The following is a 16840-nucleotide window of genomic DNA, read 5'->3' as shown; positions in this document are numbered from 1 at the left end:
ACTTAACGTTACCTGACTTCAGGACTTACTCTAAAGCTACAGTAGTCAGGATAGTGTGGTTATTGATGAAAGAGACAGATTAAGGGAACAGAACAGAGAGTCCAGAAATAGACCCACATAGAGTCAACTTGTCTTTGACAAAGGAGCAAAGGAAACATAATGAAGGAAAAGACAGTCTTTTTAACAAGCAGTGCTGGAACAACTGGACATCCATGTACAAAAATATGAATATAGACGAACACCTTACATCCCTAATTCACAAAAAATAACTTAAAATGGATCACAGCTCTGAATATGAAACACAAGACTATAAACATCCTAAAAGATAACAGGAGAAAAACCTAGATGATCTTGGGTTTGGCAATGACATTTTAGATGCAACACCAAAGGTACGATCCATGAAAGAAAGAATTGAGAAGCTGAGCTTCACTAAAATTAAAATGTTCCTGCTCTGTGAAAGACAATGGCAAGAGAATGAAAAGACAAACCACAGAATGGGAGAAGATATTTGCAAAAGATGTATCTGATAAAGGACTGTTATCTAAAATATACGACGAACTCTTAAGACTCAACACTAAGAAAACAAACAACCTGATTAAAAAATGGGCCAAACACCTTAACAGACACTTCACCAAAGAAGACATACACATGGCAAATAAGCATAAGAAAAGTGCTTCTGTCATACATTCTCAGGGAAATGCAAATCAGAACAACGACTAGGTTAACATTGTATGTCAATTATACTTCAATAATAAAAATTAAAAAAACCAACATCAGTGAGATACCCACTACACATTTGTTAGAATGGCCAAAATCCAGAACACTGACAACACCAAATGCTGACAAGGATGTGGAGCAACAGGAACTCTTATCCACTGCTGGTGGGAATGCAAAACTCTACAGCCACTTTGGAAGACAGCTTGGTGGTATCTTACAAAACTAAACACAATCTTGCCACATGATCTAGAAATTGGACACTTTGGTATTTACCCAAAGAAGCTGAAAATTTATATCCATACAGAAAACTGCACATGAGTGTTTATAGCAGCTTTATTCATAATTGTTAAAACTGGGAAGCAACCAACATGTCCTTTAATAGGTGAATAGATAAATAAATGGTGGTGCCCCCAGACAATGGAATACTATTCAGTGCTAAGAAGAAATGAGTGGGGTACCTGGGTGGCTCAGTCAGTTAAGTGTCTGACTTCAGCTCAGGTCATGATCTTGCAGTTCATGAGTTTGAGCCCCGTGTTGGGCTCTGTGCTAACAGCTCAGGACCTGGAGCCTGCTTCAGATTCTGTGTCTCCCTCCCTCTCTCTCTCTTTCTCTCTGCCCCTCCCCCACTCATTCTCTGTCTCTCAAAGAAAAAAAAAAACAACATTAAAAAGAAATGAGCTATTGGGGCGCCTGGGTGGCTCAGTCGGTTAAGTGTCTGACTTCGGCTCAGATCATGATCTCACAGTCTCTAGGTTCGAGCCCCACGTTGGGCTCTGTGCTGACAGCTCAGAGCCTGGAGCCTACCTCAGATTCTGCGTCTCCCTCTCTCTGTCCTCCCTGGCTCACACTCTGTCTCTCTCTCTCTCAAAAATAAACATTAAAAAATATGAGCTATCAAACCATAAAAAGAATCTTAAATGTGTATTACTCAGTGAAATAAGCCAATCTGACCCCGCCATGATGTTCTGGAAAAGACAAAACCAAAGAGACAATAAAAAAATCAGTAGTTGTCAGGGGTTAGTGAGGGAGGAAGAATGAACGGGCAGAGCACAGAGATTTTCAGGGCAGTGAAAATACTGTGTGTGATACTATAATGGTGGACACATGTCATTATACACTCATCCAAACCCACAGAATGCACACCACCAAGAGTGAACTTATGTGAACTATGGACTCTGGGTGATAACATGTCAATGTGGGTCCACCAGTTATTTACTTTTTTTAATCTTTAAAAAAAAATTTTTTTTTTACCATTTATCTATTTCTGAGAGCGAAAGAGAGAGAGAGCGCACGCAAGCAGGAGAGGGGCAGAGAGAGAGGGAGACAAAGAATTTGAAGCAGGCTCCAGGCTCTAAGCTTGTCAGCACAGAGTCCGATGTGGGGCTTGAACCCATGAACCGTGAGATCATGACATGAGCCAAAGTCGGATGCTCAACCAACTGAGCCACCCAGGCACCCCTCATGTGGGTCCACCCGTTATAATAGCTCTCCTGCTCTGGTGGGCTGTGGATAACAGGGGAGAGGCTATACATATGTGGAGGGGACAAGGGGCATGTGGGATATGTCTATACCTTCCTCTCAATTTTGCTGTGAACCTAAAACTGTTCTAAAAAAAAGCCTTTTGTTGGGGCACCTGGGTGGCTCAGTAGGTTGAGCGACTATCTTTGGCTCAGGTCATGATCTCAGTTTGTGAGTTCAAGCTCCGTGTTGGGCTCTGTGCTGACAGCTCAGAGCCTGGAGCCTGCTTCTGATTCTGTGTCTCCCTCTCATTCTGCCCCTTCCCCACTCATGCTCTGTCTCTCTCTCAGAAATAAATAAACATTAAAAAAAATTTTTTTAAAGCCTTTTGTTAAAAAAATAGGGGCGCCTGGGTGGCGCAGTCGGTTAAGCGTCCGACTTCAGCCAGGTCACGATCTCGCGGTCCGTGAGTTCGAGCCCCGCGTCGGGCTCTGGGCTGATGGCTCGGAGCCTGGGGCCTGTTTCCGATTCTGTGTCTCCCTCTCTCTCTGCCCCTCCCCCGTTCATGCTCTGTCTCTCTCTGTCCCAAAAATAAATAAACGTTGAAAAAAAAAAAATTTAAAAAAAAAAAAAAATAAAGAAGAACTATAATAGAAAATGTAGAACTGAGAATCTCAATCGTTGAAATGTAAAATTTGTAGAATAGGTTTAACAGCAGACTGCAAATCATTAAAAATTAGTCAGTAAAGCAGAGGACAAATCAATCAACATTATTCAACTCGAAGAGAGAAGAGTGAATGAAGAAAACTCAACAGAGCTTCAGGAGCCTATGGGGTGATATCCAACTGTCCAACTGTCGAACTTATGAAAGCCCCTACATGGTCAAACTCTGAAAACTACAGATGAAAAAAATCTTGAAAGCCGCCGTGGAGTGAGACACATGGTGCATCTGGGAATAATGATAAGATATGAATTCTCATCAGAAACTATGAACACCAGATGACAACAGAACACCTTCTTAAAATTAATAAATTAAATTAAATTTTATTTTTTAAGTGGACTTCACACCCAGCATGGAGCCCAGCACGGGGCTTAAACTCATGGTCCTGAGATCAACACCTGAGCTGAGATCAAGAGCTGGATTCTTAACTGACTGAGCCACCCAAGTGTCCCAGTACAACAGCTTTAAAGTGCAAGAAGAAAAACAAAAGCATCATCCCTAGGTCCTATAGGCAGAATTCTTTTTATTTTATTTACTTACTTACTTATTTATTTTAGTTAATTTATTTATTTTTAACGTTTATTTACTTTTGAAAGTGAGACAGAGCGTAAGCAGGGGAAGACCAGAGAAAGAGGGAGACACAGAATCTGAAGCAGGCTCTAGGCTCTGAGCTGTCAGCACAGAGCCCGATGTGGGGCTTAAACTCACGGAACCGTGATATCATGACCTGAGCCGAAGTCGGACGCTTAACCGACTGAGCCACCCAGGCGCCCCCAGAATTCTTTTTTAAAAAAGAGGGTGAAATAGACATTATATGTATTATATACTACATACTCTTACAATAAAGTAAGCTAGAGAAGAGAAAATATTAATAAAATCACAAGGAAAAGAAAACACATTTATAGAACTACACTGTATTTATTAAAAAATCTGCATATAAATGGACCTGCACAGTTAAAACCTCTTGTTCAAGGGTCAACTGTACTATGCTTTTTTTTTTAAGTTTATTTATTTTGAGAGAGAGAGAGAGAGTGCGACTGGGGGAGGAACAAAGAGACACAGAGAGAGAGACAGACAGACAGACAGACAGACAGAATCCCAAGCAGGCTCCACACAGTCAGTGCAGACCCAGATGCAGGGCTCAAACTCATGAACCGTGAGATCACGACCTGAGCCGAAATCAAGTCAGACGCTTAACCAACTGAGCCACTAGGGTGCCCCTATACTATTTTTATTTCCTCTAAGTTCTAATAAATAAAAACTGATGATTTAGCACAAAACCAATAACACTGTAAAGTGGAGTTTAGACGGTGTATAGAAGTAAAATGTATAACAGCGGCAGGAGGAAGGGTGGGAAGGTGGGAACTGGTATCCCAGCACGGGGTTCTGACGCACAGAGGGGGAGTGTGGCAACATTAAGCAAGGTTGGGAATGTCAATGATGCATACTATGGGCCTGCAAGGGCCTCAGAAGAAAATGGCAAAAGCTATAGCAAAGAAACCAAGAGAGAAAATGAAATGGAAAACTGAAATATGAATACTTGATTAACACACAAGAAGGCAGGAAAGGGGTAAAAGAGGGTCCAAACAGAAGTGACGAGTGGAAAACAAGTATCAAGACGGCAGCCTTAATGCTGGACACATCAATAATTATATTAAGTGCAAACAGACTAAGTGCTCCAATTAGAAGGCAGAGATTGTCAGAAAGGATTAAAAAGCAAGACTAAGAAAGATGCTTTTTAAATATAAAGAGATGGACATTGGTTGAAAATAAGGGAGATGTGGGAAATGTGCCTTGAAAAGAGGAAACAGGAGAAAATTAATGCCACTTTATTAGCATCAGACCAAGCCGACCTCAAGACACCTGAAACTAATGTAACATTCATTGTGTGTCAACTATGCTTCAATTAAACAACTACAAAAAAAGACGTGACAAGAGCTACAGAAGGATATTTCATGATGACCAATCAGCAGGATGTGGGAACCATCGTAAATGCGTGTAAGGACAGCGCTTCAAAATTCATGAAGTAAAACAGACAGAACGAAACAGAGAAATAGGCACATTCACAGCCACACTCAATGATTCAAAGACCTTGCTCAGTAACTAGCAGAAAACCGGACAAAAAGATCAGTAGGGATATGGAAGACTTAAATGCTACCAACTACCTTGACCGAGGTCACACTGACGGAACACCACCCACCAACTGCAGAACACACGCGTTCACCAAGATGTAGCATGTGCTGGGCCAAACACAAGCCTCAATAAATATCGAAATGTTGACATCATGCAAGTTCCTTCACTGACAGCAGAATTAAGCTAGATTAAAGATATCTACAAAATCAACAAATATTGGCAAATTAAATAATTTACTTCTAAGGAACAACTGGATCAAAGAAGAAATCACAAGAGAAAACAGAAAGTATTTTGAACTGAATAGGGGCACCTGGGTGGCTCAGTCAGTTGAGTGTCTGACTCTTGATTTCGCCTCAGGTCATGATCTTGAAATCTGTGGGTTAGAGCTGCATGTTGGACTCCATGCTGACAGCGCAGAGCCTGCTTAGGTTTCTCTCACCCCTTCTGTTTCTCCCCAACTTGCGCATGCGCTCTCTCTCCCTCTCAAAATAAATAAATGAACCAAAAAAAAAAAAAAAAGAAAAGAAAAGGAAAGAAAGAAAGAATTTTGAACTGCATAAAAATGAAGATACAGAAATCAAAATTTGTGGGACAAGACCCACAAAGGCTGGTGAGCTGGCTGGGAGCTGGCTTCCCCACAACCCAGTGAAGGGCCAGTACAAACCCACAGAAGCTCCTAGAACTGTGGGCACCATCAGTGTGCAGATTCACACACTCAGAAGCTCCCAGTAAATGTTCCCTAACAGGTGGCTGTATCAGCTTCTGGAAGAAGTGCCTGAGGAGTGAGACTGCCTGGACAACATTTATGGTTATGAAACAGCAGCGATGAAATGCATTCCATGTGCAAAACCAGCTCTGTGAGAGAGATACCTACATCTGAAGAAAAGTTGAAGGCAAAAGATTAAAAAAAAAAAAAAAATCTACAGGGGCACCTGGGTGGCTCAGTTAGTGGAACATCCAACTTTGGCTCAGGCCATGATCCCACAGTGTGTGAGTTCAAGCCCTGCATTGGGCTCTCTGCTCTCAGTGCAGAGCCTACTTCAGATCCTCTGTCCCCGTCTCTCTCTGCCCATCCCCCGCTCACACACGCTCTCTTTCAAAAATAATTGCTTAAAAAATAATTTAAAAAATTTTAAAAGCTATAAAAAGAAGTAGTAAAGTCAGAAGAAATCTGGTATGAACCATATTAATAGTTGGCAAAATAGGCTTTTAGGCAAAAATCCTTTTCAGAGATAATGAGGTCACTAAAGTATAAAGCTTCATTTCCCTAGGAAGATGACCACTCTAAATCTGTATGTTCCTAAGCCAGCTTCAAAATGCAGAAGCAAAAATGTCTAGGATGCAGGAAAAATTACGGAGATGTGCCTCAGGATGAGGGTCTCCCTGCCGCTTCCAGAGGCGCCCAGTCCCGGGTGCCAGGACTGCCTCAGTGTGTGCAGGTACAGCTGCGCGTCTAGCAACGAGAGGCACTTCCTTCTCACATGTGGAATACTTATGTCAACTGGACCGGCCTCCACATTTCAAAGAGCTGATATCATTCAGACCTTATTCTCTGAACACACAGCATTAAGTTAGGAATTGAAAAATAAAAAAATAACTAGGGGGAAATATCAAACATTTGGAAACATAAATCTGATCAGCTCAGCAGGCAGAGAACAAATAAATATCGGGTCCACCCAAAAGTGAGCACTGATGAAGATGGTGACATCTCCCAACATGGGACACAGCTAGAGGGTCACAGACAGACTTCAGCTGCTGTGGGGAATGGATGGCAGAGAATGAGTGGGCTCCATACCCAGTTCAAGTCAGAGAAACAGACCAAGCTCAGAGAACACCGGATGAAAAAAGGGAAAGATCAGAGCAGAAATGAAACAGAAAAAGACTTATAAAGATCAACAAAGAGGAGTGCCTGGAAGGCTCAGTCGGTTAACCATCCGACTTCAGCTCAGGTCATGATCTCATGGTTGTTGAGTTTGAGCCCCGCATCGGGCTCTCTGCAGTCAGCACAGAGCCTGAAGCCTGTTTCAGATTCTGTGTCTCCCTCTCTCTCTGCCCCTCCCCTGCTCATGCTCTGCCTCTCTCAAAAATAAACACTTAAAAAAATTAAAAAGAATTAAAAGGAAAACAAGTAAAGATCAACAAAGATAAGATTGATAAAGGATAAAAATGGAACCGTTTTGTAAATATAGCAGAAGTCTAAACAATCGTTACAAATAAAAAAGGCAGTATGAAAATACCTTGGAGGTTTTTATGCTCATAGACAAATTAGTTCAAGAAGAAAATCAAGCCTTCCTTGCAAAGAAAATGCCTGCCCCAGTGGGACAGGCCAAGAGTGACCCATGGCCACTCACAAAACTGACCTCCTGCCAACTTATCCAGAGATCAGGAGAGGAGGGGACGCCTGGCTCCAGACTCTAGGGCTCCTGATACCCCGACACCATAAGCAGAGTGGGGTAATAAGAGAGGGGGTGAAACTTAGTCTACTGAGAGACAGACGGATGGTCCTGAACAACTCCGGCCCAGCACCACAGTGCGGAAATGGTCATGCTATGTAGTGGGTTATTTTAGCACTATATAGTTGTTTTAATATTATAAAAACCAAAAACATGCAATATATTAAATTAACTGACTTGAGAAGAAAAGCCTTGAGTCTGACAGCTCAACATCCATTCACAATCCAGATTCTTTCCCCGCTAGGAGTAGAATGGGGATCTGATGTGACGGGAACCTGCTAAAATCCCACAGCACATGGGGTGTGCCATCCAACCCATGGCATGGCCAGGATCCTTGCCGCAGTCCCAGCCTCTACTTGGGATGTCCTGGGTTCCTAGCCAGTGCCATCAGCACATGGGCAGCTCTGCAGTGACCTGTCCAGGGACCTCCATGCCCACCCCGCATCTCCTGGTCAAGGGCCCCCTCCTGCTCTTCCAGGGCTCTGTCCAGTGCCTGGTTCTACAGTTCACGGACCACAATTGCCAAGCCTGGCCTGCACTGGAGGACTGTGGGAGCCGAAGCCTCTGTGCAGGTGTGAGAAGGCAAATGCTATGTGTGCCCGCATGTGAGGGTGTGCATCTGCCTGAACCTCTCTCCATTCTCACGGACCAGACAGGGTGGCTGGGAATGAGGACTGATGACCATCACTGTCCCTCATACTTTGCTCTTCTGTGGACTTTGCCTTAAGCCAGTGGTTAGCCAGGGGATTCCTGGGCTCAGAGCCATGGACTCCCTGGAACCCACCTGGGGCCCTGCTTCCAGATTTCCTCCTTCATAGTCCATCTTCATGTGAATTTGTTAACAGGGGGAGTATTTCACAGAGAGATAAGGGATGCTTTCAAGTTTGCTCTCTGCTGATGAACACCGAGAGTCCAGAACAAATGGAAGAGGAATGTGAGTTTCCAGAGAGGCTCCTGAACTGGGGTTCTTACACATTGGAAGCTGGGTGCAGGGCAGAGAACACCTTCCATGCCAGTGTCGCCACCTAGAAGGGGCTAAGACACCCAGTGCTGCCCACGGGGGCAGGAGTGACTCTGGCCCTGAGGCAGAAGCACAAGGCAGGCTCCCCTGGCAGGAATGAAGAGAAGCAACTGCAAAAGCTTTGATGGGGACCTAAACCAAATGAGGCCAGTCCCTGTCCCAGGCTTGTATTCCAGAGGAGGAGGAGGAAGAGGAGGAGGGCGGCCCAACAGGGACTGTTTGTGGTGATGGTGGCCAGAGCTTTGTTGGTTCTGCTATGTTCCTGAGATGCATATGGTGGGTTGGGTTGTGTCCACAATTTTCTTGGTCTCGGGGCCCTCCAGTCTCCTTCCTACCTGTCCCACATGACCTGCTATTGATACTTTTGAGGAGAAGAAGGTCAGGGAGAAAGAGGGCAATGGCCACACAGCAGGACGGGAGGATGCCTGGCCAACCAGCTGCCGGTGCAATGCGGGGAAAGTGTGGTTGGTCTGATTCCTGGCCCAGGCTGCCTGGGGTTGGTGGGGGGGGGGGGGGTGCTTAATATTACTTAAAGGCCTAAAAATACTGCTGGCTGTAAATCAGTCCCTGCTTCAAGGCCATGGGCCCTGCCCAAGTGTGGGAGGAAGGAGCAGGTCTGCACACCACCTGTGTCTGACGACAGCCAAGGCCCAATCCCCTGGAGGCTGGAGGGAAAGCCACCTCTGGAAGGCAGGCGAGTGGCCCAGTGTCACCACGTGCTCCTGAGGCCATAGTGTCTGGATGAGAGTGGCTGAAGGCCCTTGGTCACTGCTGTGGCCCCTGGCCGCACCCATCCTGGATGAGGACCCTTTGGGAAGGATCCGTGGCCACTAGTGGCTCTCATAGCACATGACCTCAGGTGCCAGGAATGTGCACGCAGCAAAGCCGCCATCTGGTTCCCATTACCCACGCTCTGCTGCGGGAAACCTCATCTGCGTCTTTGCTCCCAGCGCCCGCCCGGAGAGATTGATTTGGGCTCATTAGAGAGTCCAACAGCAGGCTGTGAGGTGAGGCACATCTGTGCCCACGTGGCTCAAGGACTAGGGCGGGCGGCCACATCGCAGGGCCAGCACGGTGTGCCGAGGGCCCTGGGGCGAGGATGCCTGTGGATGCCCATGGGTGCTGGCCCCTGATACTTCTTCCTCAGAGGCCTGTGCGTCACAACCTGAAAATTTCCAGGGCCTCTGGGGCCAACTCTGAAACTGATGTGCAGTTGTTTCTGGGTGAGGCAGCCGTTTTTAGTGACTGTGCTCAGCAGGAGAAGCACTGTCCTCCTCCTTTGATGTGTACTACTGAGTGAGCCCCCCTAGCCTGGCGTAACACCATCATGTAACCACCACGTCCATTCCACAATGCATGGCTCCCCTTCTGCTTTAACTTTCAAATTCATTAATAATCCCCTGTGCTTCAACTTTTCAATTCATCAGTATAATAAAAGTTCATCTCTGGACTGGAACATGCACCATAAATTTAAGTCTTAAGTTCCAGCAGCTGTTTCCCGAAAAAGCCAGCAGAAACCAGGCAGATCTGGGCCAGGTCAGCAGAAGGGGACCCTTCCAGAGGTCCAGGGGCTTGGGGCGGGGTTCTCAGGGAAGCCACTTGAGTCTTCAGCTCTTTGCAAGGTCAAGGCTCATGAAGTTCAAGCCACAACAGGATGGAGCACTGGACCCCACAGTGGGAAGGTGGGGGCACTGCCTGGTCCCCACCAGGCTCGAGAGGCAGAGAGAAGGGTATGAGGGAGAACTCCACTGCCCACCTGGCTGGGCTTGACACCCAGCAAGGTGACCTCCACTGCTGAGGACATGAAGACCCAGCACCAGAGTGGCTCTGCCCCATTCTTAAAGATGACAGCCGGGGTGCCTGAGTGTCTCAGTCGGTTAACTAACTCTGGATTTTGGCTCAGGTGGTAATCTCACGGTTCATGAATTTGAGCCCTGAGTTGGACTCTGTGTTGACAGTGTGGAGCCTACTTGGGATTCTCTCTCTCTCTCTCTCTCTCTCTCTCTCTCTCTGCCCTCCGTGCACTCACACGCTCCTCTCGCTCTCAAACTTTAAAAAAAAAAAAGATGACAGTCATCATGAAGCCATCATGAAGACATTCATTCCCATCCCCACCCAAGTCCACAATTTCAATGCCTTGGGACCCTCCTACCAGGATGGAGGCATGAGAAACTTGGTCCTTGACAGCCAGCTCGGGCCCCATTTGGAGGCTTGTCTAACCCTGCTTCCTGCAGGGCCTCCATGGACTCTCTGAGACAACATAAGGACAGAGGACAGATGGGTAGCTGGCTTTACAACAAGTCAGCCATGTGCTGACACAAGCCGGTGTGCTGACACAAGCCGGTCTGCTGGAGAGGAGTAATGCCAAGGAAGCATGAATGTGTGCCCTGTCCCCAAATGTGACATGTGACCCCCCCCCCCTTTCCCCTCTCTCTGGGCTCTGGCTGGCTGTTCCCCATCCTCGGGTCCCTGCTCAGGTCCCACCTGGAGAGATACCAGGACAGCATGTACAGATTCCAGCCCTGCTGCTCCTAGCTCTGATTTTCACCTCTGTTCTCTGATGGGACCACTCTTTTTAGGATGCCAGTTCCAACTCCAGCTTGGACATGAAAGGCCCCTCCCAGGTCCCACTCTGCTTGACTTCAGTGTTCCATCCTCGGGTCTCTCTATTATGGAGAATGGCCATTACCATTCTCTCTAGCACCCTCTCACCTCACTCGTTCTCAGTTTCCCTTTCCCTCAGGACTTCTCACCCACCATGTGAAACCCCTGCCCCTGCTGTCCTCACTCTGTCCTGCCTTTGGGATGATCTGATGGCCATGTCCCACCCCTGGGTTGCACCCAGGACCCATGATACCTGCTAGGCACTGCAGTGTTGTGCCCTGATTTTCCTCAGGGGCCCACCCCTCTGCCCCAACTCATGTGCCTCAGGGGCTCGTTGGCCACTGCCCAGGGCCTCTTCCTCTGGCTGTGGGGGCCTGGGCTGGGCAAGTGTGAGGTGAGGCAGGCTTGCCAGGCTGTGGACAAGGCTCTCCCATCTGGAGAGGGGCCTTAAGGAATGCCTTCATCCTCGGCCTCCTGTCTCCACCAAGCTACTGCAGAAGAGGGCAAACATGATCTCTAGTACTCTAGTGATAGCACCCAGGTGAGGCCAGGAGCCAAGCCTGCTGCTGCTTCTGCTGGCAGTCTCCCTGAGCGCCACACATCTCCCATGCAGGGCTCTGTTCCCCCACCAGACCTGGGTTTACGTCACTGCCCTTCCATGCAGCTTCCACTCGCAGCCCCCCGGGACCTGCCCTAGTGTGAGGCTTCCCGCCCGCCCTCCCCCGCATTCTACCCCCCAGGTTCCAAACAGGGCTGAGCGTGCAGGCTGGGCCACCACATGCTGAGCACCAGCCACAGGCCCAGACCTGGTCTCCCGGTGCTCCACGAGTCATGTGGGAAGGGAAAGTCCAGTGAGACATTATGGGAAGGTTTTCAGCACCGCCCCGCTCCGCCTTGAGGCCTCACACCCCTTCCTGGCTGTGGCCTCTGGCCGTGAGGAATGGCTTCCCTGGGGTTGGCTTACAGACTGCCCCGGGGGCGTGACTCCGTGGATTTCTCCACACTGGGTCGGTTTTTGTTGATTAATCAGTTCCTTACTGACCGAATTCCTCTGAGTTTTTGCAAATGGGCTTGCCTACTCCTGGACTCTACATGCCTTTTCTCTAGATGGACAAGACGTGACTGCTGTTAACCCAAGGTCTGAGAGAAACCCAAACCATGTGAACGGTTCACAAACGCCCACGCCCCCTTCTTCCTGCGCCGGCCCCGCGGACAGGCTGGCCTGCACCCCGCCTCGCAGTGATTAATTAGCCAGGGATCTGCAACAACTCCTCTTCATGCCTAAATATTGTTTCAGCCTATCAGACTGTTAGTGCAAAGCAGGATAAATGACACTTCGGGTCTGGCGCACTGACCTGCAGGGCCTGCTGCTCATCCAGGCTCCAGACAGCCAGCGCCTTCTCCGCAGAGCCCGAGACGCCCCTGGCCTTTTGGGAGTCAAAGTCAAAGCCCATGACGGGCTCTGTGTGGCAGGCGACACGGCTGCACACCTTCCGCTCAGAGACGTCCCACAGTGCCACTGATCCGTCCTCATAGCCGGCCAGGAGGAGTGGGCGGGGACTGGACTCGGCCTGCGGGGACAGCACAGCAGTCAGCTCCCAAAAGGTCCTGGTATGTTTTGGGGGAGAAGGGGCTCCAGAGATGGGTGAGCTCCCCCACTGGGCCTTGGGGGTGGCCCAGCCGGGGAGCTGTTTCCTGTGTTCCCCACACCGGCAGTAACAGTTCGGAGGTTCTGCATGCCACCCTGATGGCCGGCACCATCGGCACAAAGCTGGCACGGGCCGGTGCTGGGGCACCCCGAGGACTCACCCTGGGGGAGGGGGGGGGGACAGAGCCTGGGATAGCCCAGCACGGCCCCCGCCTCACACTGCCATGCTACTGCTCGCCAGCCCGGGTGCTGCCGCTTCTTCGTGTCTCCTTTCTGCAGGCTGAGACTTGTGGCCACCCCTTCGTGAGGCGGTCACCTGTCTAGAACTGCCAGCCAAAGGAAATCGTGAGCTCCATCTCAATGAAAAATGAACTTTCTGTGCTTTGTCAACGTCGCCGTGGAAGCCCCCCACCCCCCAGGCCTGGTGAGTCGCCAGGGCGCTGACTGGTGTGAGCCGAGCTCTGCCGGCCGGCCCTGAGCTATTGTGATGAATGAGGACGCAGGTCAGAGGGCTCCGCACCCTGGGCAGACGCCTCGTTTATCTAGCCTCGGCAACAACTCCAGGGGAGCACCGTGGGACTCCATGTCACCCCAGCACTGAAAGCGGCAGTCCCATGCTTGGTGCCCAGTCTCCAGCACAGGCGCCCAGGTTGCTCCTGGGACAAAGCACACGCCAGCCGATGCCTTTTGCTCTTCACTCATCTCTGCATTTCCTGCTAAGCTGCCTGGGGTTGGTGTCACTCCAAGTGTCAGAAATAACTGAGCACATCCCCTCCCCAGTGAATTTTCCAAGGGCCAGGAGCTCAACTGAGCCTTAGGGAACTGACTAGGCTTGGCCCACAGCCCCTGGATGGTCAGTGGTGAGGATGGGGCCTTAGGGGCTGGTCAGAGAGAGGCTGCCTCCTGCATCACCTGCAACCTCCAGGATGGTCTACTGCAGGTCTCAAGGCTGGTGGTGAGCAGAGTGCCTGGGCCTCACTGGTCATGGGCCGACAAGGCCATGGAGGCCCTCCTTGTCCACCTGCTGGAGCTCCTTGTTACTGAGCTGCACGGGTGCTTCTATCTGCCCAGAGGGGCTCTGGGCCTGGATGCTGTACACACCACACAGAGTGCCTCTCCACATTTAGAAGTGCTCAGAAAGGACAGGCTTGTGCAGCTGAGTAAGGTAACTGGGGTTAGCCAGAAGGCACGAGGACTTGTGTCTAACGAGTGGATACTACAACCTCAACACACGGAAACAAGGCTTTCTCCGTGTATCAGAAGGGGAAACTGAGGCTTCAGGGTGTGCTGTATGTCACTGGGGCCCTGGTTAGTGATGGGAGCCAGGGGGAGTCTGACACAGCCACTAAGACTTGCACACAGCACAGTGAATCCTCCCAGGCCGGAGCTAGTCTGGAGGACACCTCCTACATTTCCTCGGAAATGGCTTATACATTTTTTCTGATGATAATACATGTTCATACAAACAAAAACAGAAAGGCTTCCTAGTTTCACTTAGCCTGGGGCAGCCTGTGCTCCTCCCTGGGGCCTCTCGCATGGTGACTGCCTCCTGGCAGGCCCGACTGGGCAAGCAGTCAGGATATGGGCCCTGTGACCATGAACCCTGTGTGTGCACAGCATCTGGTGATGCCTGCCATGCAGGGGCCAAGGCTGGGAGCAGCTAAGCGTGGTCACTGGTTCCGTCTAACCTCCCATGCAAAGCCATGACAGTGTTGGTGTACTTTCCCTGTAGTTTTAAAATGGAGAAAAGCTCCATTTTGTTATCTTTCAAGTCAACTGACTGGAACTTATTTGTGAGGTATAAAATTGTTTACACCACTTTTCTCCAAGGATGGACAGACTACTTTAAGAAGCGGTCAGGCCCTCTGCTCTGGCATCCCCCTTTCAGGTAGCTGTACCTCCCCAGGCAGGGCCTCCCCTCATGAGCAGCCATATATATCTGGACTCAAGGAAGGGTGACAGCCAGGTGAGAACAGCCCAATGCTCTGCATGCCAACCAGGAACTCATGCCAACCTCCTAGACCAGATCTGCTGGACCCCACCCCACAGGCCAGGTCTGAGGAACTTACCTGGGGCCCACTTGGGTTTGTTCCCCTCAGGGCAGTGATCTGTCTTGTTGCCTGCTTTCCATCCACCCTGCTTCAGCCCAGTCTGCTCCTCCCCCAGGGATCTGCCACCCTCTGATCCCCTGGGTACATTCTTCCCTCATCTGGGGCTCCTCCCAGTGCCAACACATTGGCTTTGGTCTGTCTCTGTAGCTCAAGTCCACATGATGCCTGTGGTTTCTGGGTTCTGAGCATCCCAGCTAGTTCAGGGGCAGCATGCTACTCACCCACCTATCAAGGTACCACAGGGGGTCCAGATCAGAAGCCTGACTGACCTGCAGCGACTCACCTTGTTGTTGCCAAGGGTGACCAAATGCTGAGCTCCAGCCCTGATGGCTGCCGCCCCCCACCTGTGCTGCAGGGCCCCTGTGGCCCCCAGGGACAGACACCACAGGCAGGACAGTGGTCTCATGTCCTCCGGCCTTTGGTGACAGGTTGCTCTCCACAGGACGAGGACCTGAAGTTTCTAAAAGGACTTGCTTTGTGTCCTGTCCTATCCTGTGCTGACTGGGTGGGACTCCAGTGGGCTGGGCAGGCCATGCCTACAGTACCTCCTGGGACCAGTCCTGTGGGAAGCTCCCAGTTCACTGGAGGGATCCCTAGGCCCAGGGGTCGGGAGCCTCTTAGAGCTACTGTGATGGATATTCCTGATCTTTTGTGTGATGATCATCCTAACAATGCAAGTCAACAGCTTTTTTTTTTTTTTTTAATTTTTTTTTTCAACGTTTTTATTTATTTTTGGGACAGAGAGAGACAGAGCATGAACGGGGGAGGGGCAGAGAGAGAGGGAGACACAGAATCGGAAACAGGCTCCAGGCTCTGAGCCATCAGCCCAGAGCCCGACGCGGGGCTCGAACTCACGGACCGCGAGATCGTGACCTGGCTGAAGTCGGACGCTTAACCGACTGCGCCACCCAGGCGCCCCGCAAGTCAACAGCTTTAAAAAGCAAAACAAGGGGCGCCTGGGTGGCGCAGTCGGTTAAGCGTCCGACTTCAGCCAGGTCACGATCTCGCGGTCCGTGAGTTCGAGCCCCGCGTCGGGCTCTGGGCTGATGGCTCAGAGCCTGGAGCCTGTTTCCGATTCTGTGTCTCCCTCTCTCTCTGCCCCTCCCCCGTTCATGCTCTGTCTCTCTCTGTCCCAAAAATAAATAAAAACGTTGAAAAAAAAATAAAATAAAATAAAAAGCAAAACAAGAATACATCTGAATGTTTCAGTGAAAAATACGTCAGGCCATTCTGCCACACTCAGATTAATAAATTACAACCTGGGCCTTCAGGTTTGGAGAGGGGAAAAAAAAAAAGGACCTTTCAAATTAGTGTTGACTTTTTTTTTTTTTTTTAAAAACAGAATGCCCTGCGTTGGATCTGTATCAACTAACAAAAACTCGATTTGTCCTTCTGTCAACTATATTAATTACCTTAACAAGTTTGTACATCCCATTTCTACACATTTTTCTGCTGGAATTTTTACATGATTACACAATGGCAGTGCTTCCAGGGCGCGGAATATGAGCGGATGCAGCCGGGATGTCCTCCCTAGGACCTGTGAGCACCACACCAGGGCCCAAGGCGTCACGGCCTCGGGGTGTTCCCCGCCATATACCAGCTGGTGCCAGGAGCTCTGTCATTCAGGCAGGCCTCTTGGAGCCCCCACAAACTCAGCTCCCCGTGGGCTTCTTTCTGAGAGATAGAGCAGCAGCAGGACACCACAGGATCAGCTTGTCAGAGATTTCCAACTGGAAACATTCCAACTGGAATGTTCTCAGATAAGAAATTGCAAGGGGAAACCAATGGCAAGAAAGAGCAGGTCCCTGGAGGGTCAAAAAGCTTGAGGCAGGGTCTCTGGGGTGCCTGGCCCCCTGGGTCCTGTTGGTCCCACAGACACCTCCAAACTGCCCAACCCCATCTTATGAAAAGTTCAAATGAGCAGTGAGGCACGAGGCAGGAAATCACCTCCTCCTGATCTCAGGCAGGCTCAGG

General features: G+C 49.6%; 1 protein-coding gene across 5 annotated transcripts in view; it reads right to left on the bottom strand.

The window, feature by feature from the left end:
- GNB1L (G protein subunit beta 1 like) overlaps positions 1-16840 on the bottom strand; it is a 70081-nt gene that overhangs the window by 13752 nt on the left and 39489 nt on the right. For all 5 annotated transcript variants that reach the window (XR_015242402.1, XR_015242401.1, XM_086682249.1 and 2 more), the window contains one exon: positions 12463-12678. Coding sequence is in view for 3 of the 5 variants with exons in the window: in XM_086682249.1 (XP_086538375.1) it covers positions 12463-12678 (216 nt within the window). In the remaining 2 variants the exon portion in view is untranslated. The remainder of the gene's footprint in view (positions 1-12462; positions 12679-16840) is intronic.

This window comes from Puma concolor, chromosome D3, assembly GCF_028749965.1.
Source record: "Puma concolor isolate L17-30 chromosome D3, mPumCon1.1.hap2, whole genome shotgun sequence".
Lineage (NCBI taxonomy): Eukaryota > Metazoa > Chordata > Mammalia > Carnivora > Felidae > Puma > Puma concolor.
This window is presented reverse-complemented; position numbering and strand designations above follow the sequence as displayed.